Source organism: Vulpes vulpes, chromosome 9, assembly GCF_048418805.1.
Source record: "Vulpes vulpes isolate BD-2025 chromosome 9, VulVul3, whole genome shotgun sequence".
Lineage (NCBI taxonomy): Eukaryota > Metazoa > Chordata > Mammalia > Carnivora > Canidae > Vulpes > Vulpes vulpes.
The window spans coordinates 17,111,375-17,130,071 of NC_132788.1; the positions used below are offsets into that span (position 1 = coordinate 17,111,375).

Here is an 18,697-nt window from a genome sequence, read left to right on the forward strand (position 1 = left end):
CTGACATTGCTGTATTCTGGCCAAGTAGAGGGGGGTTATTAACTCTTGGAGGGAAACTGAGCTGGGGGGGGGCGTGGTGAAGTGTTGGGGGGTGCTAAGAGGACTGGAGCTGGGCATAGGGGAGTCAAGGAATCAGAGTTCAGCCTGTGAGTGAGACTATGGCAAAAGAGGTACCCCCAAGGGGGCCTTGGGTAGAAGAGCCAAGCAAACTTCAGAGGGCATCCAGGGGAGTGAGGCACCGAAAATCCTTGCCTCGAAGACACCAAGGAGTTTCTTCATAGTTTTGTAAAAGCGTAAATCAGATTGCACCCCTACTTCCCCTCCAATCTAGTTATTATCCAGTGGTTTCCCATTGCTTTCAAGGTACAACCCAAAACTTCAGCATGGCTGCAAGACCAGGCATGTTCTGGTCTTTGCCCATCTGTCCAGGTGGCCATACTATTGGCCTGGAAGATGCCATGCAAGCCCTTCTGGAAGATGCTGGAGCTAAGAGGTGATGTTCCCTCTCTTTGGCATGGTCTCCCACCTCCATCCCCATTCACAGTTAACTCCTTCCACATTTTTCAGTCCTGAGTTAGACACCACTTCCTCTGAGAGGCCTTGCCTGGGCCTTTACTGTGCACCCTGGCACGCAGAGCAGGTCCCCTTACACCCTCATAGCACGTACCACATTTGTTGCAATTTGCTTGTGGCCATCTGATGAACCTTTCCCTCCCAGCCTGGACTGTAAACTCCTGAAGCAAGCCCTAGGTTTTGTCTTGCACTGTTCACATATGGATCCCTAGCACCTAGCAGGTCAGGCACATGCGTACGAGGTGCCAACAACATCTGTTGGATGTCAGAGTTGGAAAGGACTGTGGTGATAAACCAACTACTCCAACTCTCCATCTTACCTTGGTTTCACAATCGAGGAAGCAGAACTTTAGGGAGGACATGTGATTTGCTCAAGGCCACACAGTGCCTCAGTGACAGTTGAGGCCTAGGAACCCCCACTTCCTGCCTCTCCATCTACCCCAGCACCCTGCCCCCGCCAACTCGCATTTATAGGAAAACCCCAGGGCTGGACATTGATTAATCTCTTCTCAGTTTTTGAAAGACGACAGGTTAGGAAAGAACACAACCAACCAGTCTGCCCTGGATGACTTTTTTTTTTTTTTTTAATTTGGAAGAGAAGGGGTTCCGTACCCAGAGAGTGTTCTACACTCAGACCAACTGGCGGGGCACAGTGGACACACACATCTGCAGCGCGAAGCCTGACGTCTGGCAGGCAGTTGTCTCTATTTGGGTTTGTCCCTGGGCTCCGAGCTTCCTGTTCCGGGCGTCTGGTAATTTGGCGAGTCCTGGTAATTTTGGGTCATGAATTGGGTGCTTGCTTCTGGTTCGCTCAGGTGGAAGCGGTTCAGGAATTTGTCCATTTTCCAAGAGGCTGGAAGGACAAACAGACCAGAGGAAGGCAGTGAGAGACAACCATGGACAGGGAGCTGGCAGGGTCTGAGAGGAAGGCCACCTCTGGGGAAGTGGAGGCAGCAGGTGAGGATGTTGGCCCTAGGGCCCAGGGTGTCAGAGCGCCTGGGGGTGCCTTCTGGGTCCTAGCTGGATGTTAGCAGAGTGCCTGGGAAGCAGTGGGAACTGAGTCTGGACTAGGTCAAGCACTGCCTTTGGTTGCCATAACCCTGCCTCCTCACTCACATGTAGAAAGGAAGTGCCCGGTCGGGTGGGCTGCGCACTTCCTCTACCCACCCTTCTTTTTCCGCAGGCTCTCCTGACCCCATGATTGAGGCCTACATGCTTCTTTCCTTCACCCCAGCTGCTGGCGCTGAGACTGGCCCAAGCATCCGTGTCCTTCTTCCATTCTCTTCCCAGAAGCCCAGCTGTGGCAGAGGTGGAGGGGAAGGGCTCTCCTCACTCCTGAGCACCTGCATCCCGCGGGAGCAGAGCATGCGTGAGAAGTCCCCAGCTGGTGCCCAGGTGCTCCGCAAGGGGAGAAAGCACAGGGGTGCAGGGGGAGGTGCCTCTCCTGGGGCGAGTGTGGACAGGCCCAGCAGCAGGGCAAGGAGGGCATAGCCCCGGGCACTGGGGAGAAGCTGCGGGAAGTGGTCAAAAGCGTATTCCCACGGTCCTGTTTCCCAAACCCTGGGCCTCAGGCACCCTCTGGGCACGATTGCCAACTACAATACAGGATGTCCAGCTTAACCTGAATCTGAGATAAACAACAAATAATTCATAAGCACGTCCCACATGTTGCATGAAGCATACTTAAAAACTCATTCCTTGTTTATCTGAAATTCACGTTTAACTGGGCATCCTGTTTTCTTTTTCTTTTTGGCTAAATCTACGAACCTTCTTTGGGTGGAGGGAGCTCAGGGAAGACCCTGCCTGGAGCAGAGCGAGACAGTGACTGATATGCCCTGGTCCTCCTGGTGGGGGGGGGGGGGAGGGGGGGGGAGAAGAGTAATCTCGAATATGCACAGAGAAAGCAGGGCAAGGGTGGCAGCTGAGCATTCCTCTCGGAGCTGCCATTTATCTGCCTGTGGTCCTCTGTCTGCACCCGCTACCCTTTTTAACAAGGAAGACAGCAAGTCCCTTGAAGTGCTGTTTTTCCACTTAACATCCTTCCTCCCCTACCCTGGGGCTATTTGTACTTCAAAAGTGTTTTCAAGGAAAACAAAAAAAATTTTTTTAATCCAAAGAAACAAGACAATAATAATGATAATGCAAATAATAATAATAGTAATAACACATCTATATCGTGCTTCCTATGCGCCAGGAACTCCATGCATATTCATACACTTAATCCTCACAAGGGGGGACTATTTTTATCTCCAGTGCACAGATGGGAGGATGGGGCACAAGATGGGGTTCCGGTGAAGATGCTTCTTAGGGGCAGGGATGCAGGGAAGGGCCTCTTCAGGTCCCCACAGGTCCCATCTGGTGACTGCATGCTCAGATTAGGGAGAGAGTCCCTGGGTCCTGGGAGACCCTCTCCTGGGGTAAGGCTGCTGCTAGGTGACGACAGGTGGGTGTTTCAGTGCTGTGGGGTCTTCCACTGGGAAGGGAGGCAGTGAGGACCTGGCCTGGCATGGTCTTCAAACCCAGAGAGCCTGGCTGGTTGGAAAAGAACTGGTGGTACCGTGATCCTGGGAAAGTGTGTGCATGTGTGTATTCGTGTGTGTGTGTGTGTGCAATTGCAAGCCAGGAAAAGTGCTCATGGGTGAACTGGTGTGTGACTGGCATGTGGACAAGGGGGCCTTCCCCACCGAGTAGGGCAGGAAGAAACCTTGGTGGGCAGGAAGGAATTGAAACTCTCATCACGAGATCAGGGTGAGCGGTGGAAAGAAATCCCCTGTACCCTGAGGGAGACCTGGCTTCCCTCCCTTGGACCTTGCCCTTCTCTAGCTCAGAGGACTTCTCCTGATTGAGCTTGGATTGCCCTAAGGGCCTCACAGCTCCTTCCTGGTCACAGTTCCGACAAGGCTGTGGTTCTTGGGCAGTTCCTCAAACCAGCCCATGTCCCTCAGGAGAGCGAGGACAGCTTGCTAGCCTCCTACTGCCTCCTCCCCTGGCTGGGCCCTGACTCCTTACACCCCCATTTCCTGCCACAAAGGGCAAGAGGAACTGACCCTGTGCAAGTTCTAGAAGGAAGAGGGGTGAGTCAGGCCCTTAGGGGTGTGTGTGGGGAGAGATGGGGAGCTCAGAGGCTGTGGCTTCGTGGTCACCATGTGGAGGAAAGTCCCATCCTGTATGGCACTGCTCCATCTTGGAGCTGCAGAGGCTGCTACCCTGCAGGAAGAGGGTGGTGCTGCTGTCTTGGCGCAGGCCACTCCCCTCGTACCCTCGGGCCCACCCAGGATGGGCTCTTCCTAGGCTCAGGGCAGGCGTAGTGAGTGAGGGAGAAAGGAGGAGGATGTCTGCTGCTGGAACACTGGGGCCTGGTCTCCTCAGGGTGGGGCTGCTGTGTAGGATGTGCCAGATGTTCTCTGCACAACCCTGGGGGCACCATTCTCATCCCGGGAAGCCTTATGCCTTGGCTGTGCCCAGGGGCCAGTCTCTCCCCTACTGGTTGGTGCTGATAGGGGAGACGTTGGCGATGAAGGAAGCTGGATGTGAGAGATGTTCCAGAAATGGGCCAAGAGGAGAGCTGGGTGAGCTTACCTAAAGCCATCAGGGGTTTCTGAGCCACCACTGGGTGCCCAATCTCTCCTAGACAGTGACTTCAACAATTGGGAGAGGGCTCCAAGATTTCAGCTACTCATCCTCCCAGCTTGAGTCTCAGGAGCTGCGATGGCTAGAAAGTTCTGGAATCGCCCTGGGGCAGGTCTGATAGTCATTCTCTGCCCCCAGCTTCCCCAGGCTGTGGGGTTGGCTTAGCACTGTTTGGGAGTGGTTCATCACATGGGATTGGACAGCCCTCTTGGGCCTATCAGGGTTAAATAGGCATCCCAGGGCTGAGAAATATTCTTCTGGCCTGGTTCCTCCCCCTTAGAGGACTTGTGGGAATGGGGTGGACAGCTCTTCTGCTAGAATGAGCAACCTCTGGGCTGAGGGCAATCTGACAGCCCAACTGATAGCTGCTTCCCGGTGTCTGCTGGGCATATAGCGGGTTTGCTTGCGTTGAGGTCCTACTCCTTCCCTCAACAGGTTTATAATACAAAACAACGAACACTGGACTAGTAACAAGCTAGGCCTTGGCCAGGAGCACAACTTTGCAGCTCCTGGCAGATGGGGTCCCATTCTTAGCATCACACCTGGTCTCTTTAGCAGGCTCACTCTTAAGACTTCCCAGGGGCACAGGGCAGTGTTCCCTGTGTGTCCTCACTCTAGCCAAGGGACATCTCCCACCTGACTTGCCATTTGGTCCTCAGGGGGCCCTCAAGTGTCTCCCTCTCAGCCCAGAAAGTAGGGGTTGGGAAGCCCCCACTGGGATGGAGGCCTCTACTCAGGTGGGCTGCAGAACAAGTGGGCAGGGTCCTGAGACTTGGGGTCTCCCTCCCCTGAGCTGTTTTGTGAGCTGAGCTGCTTGGGCCTCTATTGTGAGGAGCAGCTGCCCTGTCCTGCAAGGCAGGCGAGTCGTGTCTAACCAAGGCGGCCACCTCTTCCCTGTCTCCCCGCCACCTCACCCACCCCTTTCCCTAGGGACACCATTGCTTCTTGTCAGGGGATAGTGGCCCTGAAGAAAGAACAAAAATTGAACACGAGCCTAATAACCGCCCCATCGAGCGCCCGGCTCAGGTCTGTAATTTGTCTGGTTCTTCGCGGGGCTGGCTGCGTGATAGAAGCACTGATGCCTTTCTGCTGAGATTAATGATGTCCTGGCGGTGGTAGGCGGGAGGCCTGGGCCTCTTATTTTTTGTGCCATTAAATGACATCCGGAGACTTCCACTCAGGAGCTGAAAAGCCCTCGTTCCATCACATCCAATTACTCCTGGAGAATATTTGCTGAGTGGCTGATCCTGCTGGCTTGAGAGGCTTGGGGTAGAGGGGACCACTTTGACTTTGGTAGAAGTGAGGATAGGGATGCTGGGGGAGGGGGAGGGGGGGAGGGTCCGGAGGTGGGCAGGGGTTACCCGGCTCTTCTGGAGCACTTGGAGGGCTGGAGAGTAGAAGTGCAATTCCTATTTACCCAGTAAATGGATCACCCATGCCTCCCTCTCCGGGGGCGGGGGGGGGGGGGGGTCAGGTGGGGAAGGGGGTGGGAGAGAAGGCTCCGAGCTGTCAATTTCAGCTTCCGGTGATCAATTCCAGGATTTGCTGGTGGTAGCCGGCTGGAGTTCTGGCTGAAATTTGGGGATAGTCTGTGGTTTCCCGATGATCTGTTCAATACTGCCTTGGACGGGTGATGTTTAGCTTGACCGGGGCGTGCCTCCTGAAGAGGGCTGCCTGCGGCCCGTGGAGGGTGCAGGCAGTTCCCAGCCAGGGTGCCTGTCTGAGAGTTGCCCAGGATGGCCCCATCTGGGTTGCTGCCAGGCCCCCAGTCCTACCCGCTCTGCCAGGTGGGTGGGGCCCTTGGGAGGCAGAAGAGGGCTGCCTGACACAAGCCCACACAGTGACTCAGGGGCTGGGCCCCGGGGGGTTCTGGGGCCTGGCCAGGTGAACCACCATGGGAGGTCATGGCAGGGGGGAGGGGCTGTTTTGCAGTGGGCTGTGTGTGTTTGTGTGTGTCTCTGTGTGTGTTTGGGGCTGGTCTGCAGGCGGGGGCCCCCTTCCTTCCATCTTTGCCCACACCATGTACTTTTTCCTCGCTGCCACCAGGCCTGGCAAGATTTTCTCCCAGCCTCTGTCCCTCCCCATCAATGCCTCCTATGTTGACACTGCTTGGAGTTCTGCTGCCTTCCTGCCCTTGGCCTGTGCTTTCAAACATTTCCCCTGCAAAGCCCATTGTCTCAGTCACCCATGGTGCTACCTCAGGCCTTTAAAGGCCACAGGCAAGACTTAAACCCTGCTGTGTGGCAAGTCTCAGCCCAGGAGTTGCTCAATTCAGGTGTGGGTGGTGCTGGGGAGTGGGTTATGGCACCTGGTCCAGAACCCAGGAAACCTCCTCTACCCCTCCCGTCCCGTTTTGCAAGGAACAGTCTCTCTGCAGGTCTCCGAGGCTGCCCCAGCAAGGCGGTGACGGAGGCTGGTGTGGCCCGTTAGCTCCCCTGGCACTGTGGCACCATCCTGGGCTCGCTGCCTCGGAGAGGCACATCATCTTGTGGGGCACGGAGGGGATTTCCCCAGATCCCTTGTGAGAGGAGCTTGAGGCCGTGAGGCTGGCTCGTGACACCTCCGGGCCAGGTGGCTGAGATGTGGCATGACACAGACCACAGTTCCCCGGGAGTTCTAGTCTCCACACAGTGCTATAGCCTTCTCCGGGAGAGGGGCCCGGGAGCCCACAGCCTCAGGTGGCTGCTGCTGCTAGCCAAGGGCACCCAGGGCTTTAGGATGGACTTGCTCACTCTTTATCCCCACACTAGAGCTCAGATGTCTGGTGGTCTGGGTGAGGGGAGAGGGAATGTGGGTAAGTGGGCAGTAGGAGCAAAAAGTCTTGCCCCAGAAGTCAGAGATCTTTGCTATTAACTGTGGATCCCTAAGACATCAGGGTTCTGGGCTTCAGTCTCCTCATTCACCCAGTGGGAGCAGTGGCTGTGGTCCTAGCACCCCACAGGGTCTGGCAGCTGAGTGAAGGGACAGCCAGGGAGAGGCAGGGCAGGCTGGTGGAGAGGCTAGGCACAAGGGGTCCTTCCTGCCTGCTTGTCGTTGGGACAGGGAGCATGTGGAGGCCAAAATTGTCAGTTGTGGTCATGGTGCTCACAGGGGTGGCAGTCTTTTCAGGTGTTAAAGGAAGTTGATGATGAATTGAATATGGGGGTGTGAGAATGTACAGCTGTGTGTGTGTGTGTGTGTGTGTGTGTGTGGCTTGTACATGTGCATACGTGGGTGTGTCCCCTACACAAACATCCTCATTGACTGCAAGTTCACAGTGGGCAGAGCACAGGGCCAGGTGGTTAAGAGGAAATATCCGGCAGAGGTGAGCTTTTCCCTCAAGGAATTTAGAGCCTCATGGTGGAAGTGGGACCCGTGCAAGTGAAAAATGATTGAGTAATACAAAAAAGATGAAAGTGGGTGAGCAAGGAGGCACAACACAGTGTCACTGAGCACGTGGAAGGAACACCAGTAGTGGAGGGCAGGGTCAAGTTGAGATAAGACCGCCCTGTGGAGGGGCAGCCCTGGTGGCACAGTGGTTTAGTGCTGCCTACAGCTCAGGGTGTGATCCTGGAGACCTGGGATCCGGTCCCACGTTGGGCTACGTGCATGGAGCCTGCTTCTCCCTCTGCCTGTATCTGCCTCTCTGTGTGTGTCTCTCATGAATAAATAAATAAAATATTAAAAAAAAAAAAAGACCGCCCTGTGGAAAAGCATCATGGGGGGGAGGGCAGGGCTGGTGTTCTGCAGGTAGACAGGGCCATCCGGCTCGGGGAATGGGAGAAATGGGGGAATGGGAGAAATGGGGGAATGGGAGAAATGGGGGAACAGGAGAAATGGGGGAATGGGCGAAATGGGGGAACGGGAGATATGGTCTGCCCGGATCAGTGGGCCGAGGGGGAGCGTGGTGGGCTCCACCATGGACTTAGACAGCAGGAGTCGGTGGGTGTCTGGCAGCACGTGGTATAGATTGGGGCCCAGGATGGGGTGTGAACCAGCACTGTGTGTGCGGGCACTTGTTGCACACGTCCCTTCAACTCATTCAGCTGGTTCCCCTACAAAGTAGTAGGAGCCTAGGTGCCGAATCCAAGGTGGCTGTGCGGAAGAAGATGCAGGGGTGAACCGTCGCGAGCCACAGATGAGCCCCGAGGCCAGATTTTGGGCTTTGGACGTAGAAGGTGCAGGGGGGTGGGTATGAGAGCTGGGAGAGGTTGGAGGCAGAGGTGCAAGTCCAATGTGTTGCAGGCCCAAGTTTGGGAGGGTGAGGTGTTGCCTTTGGGACAAATGTCAGTGGAACTGGGCCAGCTCTGGTCAGAGGGCTCTCTTAGCTTCACTGTTGTTCACTGTTTGGGATGTGGTCATGCTCCAACTATCTGAGTCTCTCCCTCCACTGGTTCCGTGAGCTCTAATTATCCACAGAGCTACACCAGGGGAGATCATACATCCATGGGAGCGGGCACCTGGTCCACATGGCTCACTTCTCTGCCCACAGCACCTACAATGCTGCCTTACACACGCTCGACAGCTCGACATCATCCCAACGAATGCAGAGGGCATTTGTGAATCATGCCCAGCATGCTGTGGGGAGACCAGCAGGGAGAGGAGGGAGCTGTGTAAAGGCAGGAGGGGTGGGAAGGCAGGGCTTCATAAACTTGAAGCAAGGTGTCTCCAAATCCCCTTCTAGGGCCCTCGCTATGGTCCTGGCAGATCAGCGTCTGAGGGAGGGCTTCCACCCAGAAGTGTGTGGAGTTGGCTGGGCTAGGCAAGTCTGATCACTTGCTTGCTGCACTTGTCTCACAGGACTTGGGGGTAGGTGGGGGGACTTGGGAAGCCGGGAGCAAGTTTGTTAAGTGTCAATCAATGGTAGACCAGCTAGTCCAATCCCTTATCTTGATGATGTAGAAATTGAGGCCTAGAGATGTGAAGTGGCTTGTCCAAGGCCACACAATGGATATATCAAGGTATCCCATCTGCTGACCCCATATCTGTTGTCTTGAGGTCACAGAATAGCGAAAAACCTTGGAGAGGGTTTCAGTCCCTGGCACTGAGCAATGTTCCCCAGCCCCCATGGTCATACAAGTTCAACTAGAATAATGTCACACTTGCTTCTCATCCTAAACTGTCATTCATACCTAAGTCCTAGGGAGGAAAGGACCCAATAGGATGGGCTCAAGTCAACTGTCCTTCAGGGGTGCCTTTCTACCTGGCTCTTGCATACTGGCTTTCCCCTTCAATCTTTAAATCTGTCCCTGCCTTCCTTGTCCAGGAAACACAAGTGGCTGGTTCTACCATATGTAGCCTAGGACTCCCCTGTCTTTCCAAGGATACCTTCCCATGGGGAGAAAACTAGACCAAAGTAAGGCCCAGGGCCTGTGTTCCTTGGCTCCAGGTCTTGGGCTCCTGAGGGCTGGCCCAGCCTGGGGCTCCCTGCATCCACAAGCACGGTGCAGGTGCTTCAGAGAGCGCCAGACCTTTGGAGTTCTAACGAAGTGCAAGGGCGGCTTCTGTTACTGCCATGGCCCCCCAGGTTCATCCAGGCACACATCTCATGCTTCTGGCGGCCTCCTGTGCTGTTGCTCCCCTGAGTCCAGCCCACCACTCCAGCTTAGTCAGTTCTAAAGGGTGGCTTTTGTGTGTCGCCTCTCCCATGGGCTATGTCTAATGACACTTCACGGTACCTGCCCAGATCATGCCTCTGCTGGGCTTTCATGAAACTGCGCAAGCTTCCCCCTTTCTCCTTTCACGGCCTCAGTGCCTCTCACGAGGGGTGCCCCTTCTCACTTTTAAAAAATTATCTTTGCATCTGTGGTTTCTCCAGCCCAGGGCTTCCTCTCTCTTTCACTGAAGAATTCAAATGTCCTGCTTCTCTGAGGCCCAGCCCAGGCCGCGCCTTTTCCATGTAGCCTCAGGGCCATCCAGACTTGTAGATCATCTAGGTCCAACCCCTCATTTTCTAGACGGGGAAACTGAAGCTCAGAGAGGATAGCTGATTTGCCCACACATCACATCACTAGCTGGAGACTGGCAGTACAGATCTCCTCACCCTGCAGTAAAATACCTTTGCACCCTTCCTGGCTAAGGAGGGTGTGTCTTCTTGGAGGGAAGGGGATCCTAGGAAGGTAGAGACAATCCCTAAATCTACTTAATCTCCAGTTGTCTTTAAAGCCAGAAACATGCAATTAAGTGCTTAATTATAAGCTGCTTTGCATTGTTATTTAAGTGTTTTCAAAGTAGACTGTAAGCCCCCTGAGGGCAGGGAACATTCCCTGTGCAGTGGAATCAGTGTCCTATCCTAAGCACTGGAAGGTGTCATATGGTGGAATTGGAACCCTGGCCGGCCAGAGAGCTCACCTGGGAGGATAATTTTTCCACCTCCATTTCTGGCAGCAAGCAAAATGGCACAGAAGTCAAGAGACTGCCCAGATGCAAGCCCAGGTCCTAAGTTTTCACATAGATCAGAGGGGGTATGTGTGTGTGTGTGCGCACACATGCATGTGTGTACGTGTGTGTGTTGAGGGGTGTGCATAACAAACTGTGGTTTGGGCAGAGACTGGGGGGACAATAAATGGGTGTCAGTCTAGGTAGGTTTTGAGCCTCTTTGCTGCTGCCAGTGTCATGGGAGGGGCACACAAGCCACCGTGTTTTCTGGAGGACCAGCTAGGATCAAACCCGAGGACCAGGACCGCAGCCATGGCAGGGCCAAGTGTCTGCGACATGCCCCTCCCTTCTTCCTTTGCTCCTTTCATGCTCTTCCTGGCTTCACAACCTACTGTCTCTCCTTCCCCTGCCACCCCACCCTTCAGAAAACACTTGATTCTGCAGGGGTGGGGGTGGGGGGGCTCTTTCAGGGGACAGCCTGAGCATTACCTCCCCTCCCCCAGGGTGTGGGCTTTGTGACCTTGATGTCTAACGTGGGTCTCAGAGGCACTGCCTTACTCTGTGGGGGAACATGGTGGGCTGAGGTGCTAGTTCTCAGCTCCCAGAAAGTGCAGTGCCTGGATCGGTGGAAGAGAGGAGCCGGATCCAGGGAACAGGAGAAATTCATCTTGGCTTGGGCAAGATACATTTTTCTTGTCTTTCTTTGTTTCCAGATTTGCAAGTGTGTCTCTGGGAAAGCAGTTTAAGCAGATTTACAGATTGGCAAGGTGCTGAGGGCACCTGGGGAGGGTTCACCAGTGGAAAGGTTGCACCAACTCTGCTTTCAGGGCAGCCCAGAGCCTTCTGTGATTGGTGGCTCCTGCTTAGCACACCTGAAGGCCTCCTTCGTTCAACCTCTGGGGCCTTGGGCAACAGCCTTGTAACAATACCTTCCCTGGCTTCCCAGTAGGTAGAAGTTGGTTAGGGTCACTGGGTGAGAGCAAATGGCTGATGACACTCACCCACCCACTCACCCTCCTGCCAGCCTGGGGGATGTGCTGTTTGTACTCTCGAGATGGCATCTGCACGTTCCACGTTATCTTCCCTTCCCCCCAAATGGGGAGATGATAGAGTGCAGAGAGCATATTTTATTTCCCATTTTCCTGGAGAGAAATCCAAGGCTCAGAGGAGGGGCATGGCTCACACAGGGTCAGGTGAGTTGCCTGAGGCATTGCAGTGGCCAGATGTCCACAGGTCTTCCCGCTCCCCAGCTCTGGTGGCTACAGGGAGTGGATCCTCTCCAGGATACAGAAGGGCTGCTCAGAGAAGCTAGTGGAAGGCGCATGGCTAGGGAAGTTTTTGCTGCGCCATTGAGGTAGTACTGGGCAGACAGAGCAATTAACGACCAATGAAGACAGACTGGCAGGGTGGCATTCCAGGGCCTTCTTGCCCAGATCAGACTCAATTATAGGGTACAATTACCTGCAGAAGTGCTGCGGGGTAGCTGCCTGCACATGCCATTCAAGGCTGAGTTGGGGAAATGCTTCTTTCACTGGCTCCAGTTATTTCCTTTGGGACCGGGCCTTATAGACCTACCCACCCAACTAAAGCCACCATCTTGGTCTGTGGGACTTACGTCTTGGGGGAGATTCCATCCAATGCCAACACCTTCTTTAGAACACTCATTCCAGTCTACTGCCCAGAAAGGCCACCCTTTGACTCTGGCCTCCAAGGCTCATGGGTAGGGGTCAAGGTCCCAACTTCCCCATTCATGCACAAGCATCCACTTCCACCCCAGAATTCACACTGGCTTTGGCAGACGGGAAGGCCTTACCTCGAGTTTTGTTCTCTTTGGAGTGGAGAGAGATGTTCTTTCCTTCCTGAAGATAGATGAAGAACTGGTAGCGGTGGAAGCCAGTTTTTGCTGGAGGGGAGGGAGGCTGGTAGGCTAGGGGCAGAAGAAGGACAGAGGGTAGGCCCCCAGTGCACAGTACCCAGGGGCTCCTGGCTGCCCTGGGCCAGAGGAAAAGAGAGTTCTCTGTGCCTTTCTTGGTCCCCCTCAACTCTCCTGGGGTCCCAGCTGGGAGCTTACCCATTGCTAACCTTTAGGATTTCTCTTTGGCAGGATCTCAGCCTCGGTAGCTTCTTTTAGGAAGCACTTTATCTTGGGCAGTGCAGGGAGAACGAGGTGTGGGCTGGTTGAGGATTTTGGGTGCTGGTGGGACTCCCGGGCCTTTCTTGGCCAGTGGGTGTTGGTGTTATCCCTTTGCTGCTTTAGTGTATCCTGATGGATTTCCTGCCTCAAGAGAAACCCATCTTCCTCTGTGCGAGTGTTTGGCAGTGGATTTTTATTTATTTTTTCAGCATTTCCTTATGAACTCAATTCCCAAAGAAGCCAATTTCTTGGCTGGATCCGGAGGATCTGGAAGTGGTTACGGGGGTGGGTGGGACTCGGTTCAAAGGTTTGATCATGGAAGTGTAGGATCTGGGTGCTTGGGGCACTGGAGCCCACTCAGGCTCTTCCGGAGGAGAAGGCCTATCAACCCTCCCTTTTGCCCTCAGTGCAGGAGATAGGTCTTTTTCTAGGGTAGAGGAGAGGTGGGCTGGGGGCACCTCTCCTTCTTTCCCAAATCTATGCAGGGGTTTTGTGGGCCAGACTTTTGTGGTTGGTTCCAGTTGGGCCTCCTTCCAATCTGTGTGCCTCTGCCTCCTCCCCTTCACTCTTCTCATCTCCCCTTTTAAAGAGCCAGGAATCTTCCTGGGGGTGGGTGGGGATGGAGTGTTCACAGTAAGGATGCTGGTGGGAGGAAGTGTCGGTGCTTTATGGCCACCTCCCTCTCCCGGTCATTAGACAAGAACCACTCGCTATTTGGAGCCTTTGGAAGTGTTCCTCATGGTGCACTTCCGGCCACAGGGGCCTCCAGCATGTTCACGGCCAGGGGAATTCCTGCCTAGTCATCTCTCCCTGAGTTTCTGATTGCAGACTGATACAGGCGCACGTGTGTGCTCCGAGTCAGAACAGCACAAGGGGTGCCAGGAGCTATGTGAATTTGTATGACTTGGGGTCTATACTGGTGCAGGTGCAGGTGTTGCTAGAACTGGTGTGATGGTGTGTGGAGAAACAGAAGTGGCTGGGTCAGCTTTTGGCAAGGCTGGTGAATGCGTGGATTGCCAAGTGCACTTGAGGGTGGGCACACTCCACGCTGCCAAAGAGCTGGTGTCCGTGATTCTGTGTGCATGAGGCTGCAGTTGGAACTCACTGCTTCTATGCAGCTGGGAATTTGTCCTCAGGGGAGTGGAGACTGTACCCCTCTCACCAGGGCTTTCCTGAAGAATCATCCTCCCCGGAAGTAGAGATGAGGAGTCATGAGGAGGAAGGAAAGGGATACACACATGTTGAGCCACTTCTAGATGCCAGGCCCTGGCTACGTACCTTCCTCTGTGACATCTCCTTAATCCTCGCCACAACCTGGTAAGATGAGTGTTATCCCCATTTTCTGGATGAGGACGTGAGGCTCTGAGAGGTGAAATCAGGCCCATAGAAGTGGTGAAGCTGGGATTTGAACCCAGGCCTATCTGATGTCTGACCTCACATTGTGTTGTGAGACTATGGGGCTCATCTGTCTTTTTTGCTGGGTCCTTTTCAGAGGCCAGGTCCGCACCTGAGCATCCCCTTTAAGTTGAGTAGAGGGCATGGTCTTGCAGGGGGAGTCCGAGGGCGAATGGAACTGGGGATGCATAGGGATGGGAAGGGCGGGCATCCGAGAAAAGGGAGGTCTCTGGAGCCTCATGCCAGCGCATTGTGGCACTGGGTGCAGGGGAACGCAGGGAGGCAGGCTAGGGAAGGGAGTGACCCTGCCAATCCCTCCAGGAGAACAGTTACGGGGCTCTCCCCGCAGACCCCTGCATTGAACGCTGGCCCCACCCCTTACTCCTTGTGAGCCGTGGGTCAGGTGGGTTTGTTCCTGGGTTTCGTTCTCTTTAAAATGGAGATATTGGGATGCCTGGGTGGCTCAGTGGTTGAGGGTCTGCCTTTGGCTCAGGGTGTGATCCTGGGGTCCTGGGATTGAGTCCCATGTCGGGTTCCCGCAGGGAGCATGCTTCTCCCTCTGCCTATGTCTCTGCCTCTTTGTCTCTGTATCTCTCGTGAATAAATAAATCTTTAAAAAATAAAATAAAATAAAATATAAAATAAAATATAAAAAATAAAATAAAATAAAATAAAATAAAATAAAATAAAATAAAATGGAGATGCTGGTGGAAGCAGCCTCCAAAGACCAATGTGACCATTAAATTAGCAGTTAGTATGAGTAAACTCCTAGGTTGTGTGCATTTTTGCACCGCCAAGTCTCAACATTAAGTTGCATTATTATGGTTCTTGTGGTCATCACCGCTGCCCTGGCTGGGGCAAGGGATGTGGGAGGATAGTACTCACGTGACAACTCCTGGCCCTGGAGCTTCCCTTTCTTTATATCAATGCCCTGAAATGAGAGACAGGCATAGGTGTTGGTTCCCCCTGGGGCAGCAGAAGGCCACACCACCACCACATTTCAGTCCAAGTGGGTTTTGCTAACTTCTTTCTCTCCCCAAGGGAGTAAGATAGGAGAGTAGGAACATGTATGGCTGCTCCTGGGACATGTTGCCAGAACAGACTATGGGGTTTGAAATGGTGCCTCAGGGGGTCCAGGGAGAGAGGATAGACACGGGCATTGCTGAGGGTGGCCTGGGAGGAAGAGATGGATGCCATGACCACTGGAGAGAGCGAGAGGACATTTCTGGAAGGGCTGCTCCATTCCTATCACCTGTGCCCCTAGACTGGGCATGAAATACAGGTCTCTGCCCATGGGGTCCGGTCAGATCTAAGGCAGGGGTTGACAATCCTCCCAGCCTTGCTAAGCCAACCCAGCCTCTCAGACTCTCTTTGGGGCCTTCAGAACATTAGGCTGATGGCTGCCTGAGTCCAGAAGGGCAGAGGCCACTGATTCTGAGGCAGCTTCTTCCCCAGCCTTGACTGGACTCAGCCCATAACCCCTGGGCAGATTGTTTGGCCTCAGTTTCCCTCTTCTTCCTTCCCTTCCCCTCTCCCCTCTGCTCCGCGTCTGTGGGATAATGAGGCGATCCCGGGGGCGGGTGCTAATTATTGTTTGTGCAGGACTGGGAGATGCTTAGATGAAAGGGACTGGAGCCGGGCCCCTGGGTCCGTGCCACAGCTCGGGGGCCCCTAGGTGTGGGGTTTTATGGCCTTAATGATGGTGATTAGCATGGCTTTTCATTGGTTCTGCCAACACCTAACAGTGCTCTGGCCACCTTTCCACTAAGCCCTCCTGGTGTAGCCTCTGCTACTTCCCCTCTCAGAGGTGCTCAGGATGAGGGTTTGGGAGTGGGGAGCTGTGAGATTTCCTCCTATTTCTCTGCAGAGACTCTCAGGGTCAGCTGGGGGACCCAACTCCTAGTTGGGTTTACCTGCTACACAGTCAAAGCCGCGCCCCCCACCCCCTTCTTGAAGCCTCCTGATGTCTTCCCCTTTGTGTTGTAGCTTGTCTACCAACTGTTCTTACTTTGGGCCTCCTTGGCTAGAACATCTCCTCCCCCAGGCTTGTCTCTGTCTAGGCTAGGAGACAGTTGGTTGGGACAATGGGTGGGAGACTGCAGAATGGGGCCCTCCACCCTGGGCCGCTTTCCCACTTGGTTTTCCTCACCCTGAGCAGGTGAGATCTCTGTCCTCCGGCACCCTTCCAGCAAGCCGCAACAACTCCCCCCCTTCCAGTCTTGTCTGCTTAGGAGCATCCAGGCCGACTTTAAATTTGGTCCCTGGAACAGCAGGGCTCATGCCAGCTCTGCCTTGGCCCACTTTCAGCAGTGTCAGGCCCTGTCTTACCCAGGGCTGGCATGGGGCCCAGTTGTGGCCAGCGGTTGAGAAGCCAGTGGGTACCAGGGCAGGGGAAAGGGGTTGGGGAATGGAGGCCTCTCTCCTTGATACCCATCTGGCTCAGGAGAGGATGTGAGGGCCCAGGCCCTAGCAGCCACTCTCCCAAAATAGCTGTCTGGCTCTCTGGCGGCTCTAGCATGATTGAGAGATGGGGGCTAAGCCCAGGGCGGCCCAGCCCAGCCTGCTCTGCGCTCCCAGCCACCCCCTCACTCCTCTCCAAGTCAGCCCAGCCAGCGGTTTGTTTAAACAAAACAATAGCAACCTAAGCTGGCTGTTTCTTTTTAATTCCCCACAGGCTTGGGTCCCACCCAGAGTGATAAACAGGCCTCTCTCCTCTGAGTGAGGGCAGGGAGGGCTGAGGGTGGGGGCTGGGGCCCGTAAGGTCAGGGAGTTTGTGCAGAGCAATGTGGAAAGTCTGATCTGTAGCCTTGATCAGTGTGGAAAGGCTGTCCTTCCCCTCTTTCACTCTGGGGAGTCTTTTCTCATCAACTGGGGCCAGCTTGGCAAAGACGTACTCACACCCGCACACTTGTGGATTCATTGAGTAAAGCCAGCGGCCCTTCCTGCCCACCTTCTCTGAGGGAGCTGCCCTTGAGCTCAGCTGAGGCAGCTGTTGGGGTAGCTGAGAGCAGAGGGCATTGATGGCTTTAGAGTTCTTAGGGTCTCTCTGGAGCTTGCCCTATGGACAGGTGCTGGTCCTTGGAAGGATGAGCAGGGAAGGAAGGCTCTAAGGAAGGATCAGGCTGTAGAGACTGCACCCCGCCCGCCCCCACCCCCAACCCTTTGCAGAGCCTGTGGTCTGTGTGGCTGGTATTTACTCAAGCTGGGTTGAGGATTGGCTAAGTTTCCTTTGGCCATGAACCTCACTGGTCTCTCCTGCAGGGGGTTGGTGTGTGCTAAGCTTTCTACCATACAATTAATATGTGGTAGGGGTCTTAGGAAGCCATAGTCAAAGGGTGAGAATGTTGACTCTCCAAGGAGCTCAAACTGCTTGTCCAGAGCCACAGAGCTGTGAGTGGGAGAATCCCAGAACATTCCAGGAAGAAAGAGCCTTAGACCCTTTGACTTTTGAGACCCACTAGCTCAAGATTTCATGTCTTTTACCCATAGTGCCATCCTATGCTTTTTCTACAATGTCATGACAGTCCCGTCACTCCTCCAGGCAGCATGGTTTTTAGGAAGACTATTATTAAAACACAGATATTACTTGGGAGGCCTGGGGCCGCAGTGGAAGTGGTTACATGGTTCCCTACCCCCCACTCCCCAGCCCCCATATGAAATCATGAGCTCTCCTCAAGTGTCTCCATGGACTGGAGTACCTCATTTAACCTGAGATGACCTTAGAAAGCTGGAAATCTCTGGGAAAGGATGAAATTCTGGAACCTTTCTGGCAAGGTGGGGGTACGGTGGGGCAAATCTTTGATTCTGAGCACTTCCTAGAAAGGGCCCTGAGGGTGGGCACTGAACCCAGCATTTGGGGGACAGATCCCACACCTATCAAGTCTGAGACAGTTTTGGAAAGAGAGTGTGCAGCAGGGAAGGGGCTGCTGAAAGTTCCCCTACACCTTGGCCTCTTCACCTGGCGCCCACCTTCCTGGCCTTCCCCCCTCCCCTAGGTATCCTGCTCTTCTTTCAGATGGGCCCAGCCTAGACAAAACCGCCTTTCCCGTACTATAGCTAAGACAGATTGACATTTTCAAAATGAGCTTGTTGAAATGCTAAGGTTAAAAAAAGGAAATAATTATAGAAATTATAAACAGTGTAGAAATTGGCAGGTTTCTGATCCCTAAGAACGCTGGAAAGCCCAGAATGGCTTTTTCAGGGTATCAGTGCAGGAACACCCGAGGTGTTAGGGCAGCGTGCTTGGGAGGATGTCCGCAGCCCTTCTAAGGTGTCAGAGACTAGATGACCTCTTTTCCTTATCAGCATCCTCTGTCAAGGGGAGGGCAGGAGGAAGGGGTTGGAAGATTGTTCAGTAGGACCCTGAAACGCTTAGGATATGAGTGGTCTCCTCTTTGAAAAAAAAATAGTCTCATCTTTCTCATAGAAGTTGGCCCTCAGTGTGTGTGGGCACGCATGTGTGTATGGGTGCGTGTGCATGGAGGCTCTGTGCATGACTGTCTGTCATTGGAAGAGGCACATGTTATTCTAGTTGCAAAGAAGAAGCTTGACTCTGTGGACACTCTGGAGGAATTTCTGGGTTTATAGACGTGAGATTTCCTTTCCAAC

General features: G+C 54.1%; 1 protein-coding gene across 6 annotated transcripts in view; it reads right to left on the reverse strand.

The window, feature by feature from the left end:
• Window positions 1–1,135: 1,135 nt before the first annotated feature.
• PEBP4 (phosphatidylethanolamine binding protein 4) overlaps window positions 1,136–18,697 on the reverse strand; it is a 248,843-nt gene continuing 231,281 nt past the window's right edge. For all 6 annotated transcript variants that reach the window (XM_026007924.2, XM_072719494.1, XM_026007926.2 and 3 more), the window contains 3 exons: window positions 14,975–15,020; window positions 12,374–12,487; window positions 1,136–1,426 (listed from right to left, as the gene is read on the reverse strand). In XM_026007924.2, coding sequence (XP_025863709.1) covers window positions 1,278–1,426; window positions 12,374–12,487; window positions 14,975–15,020 — 309 coding nt within the window. In that variant the 3' untranslated portion in view covers window positions 1,136–1,277. The remainder of the gene's footprint in view (window positions 1,427–12,373; window positions 12,488–14,974; window positions 15,021–18,697) is intronic.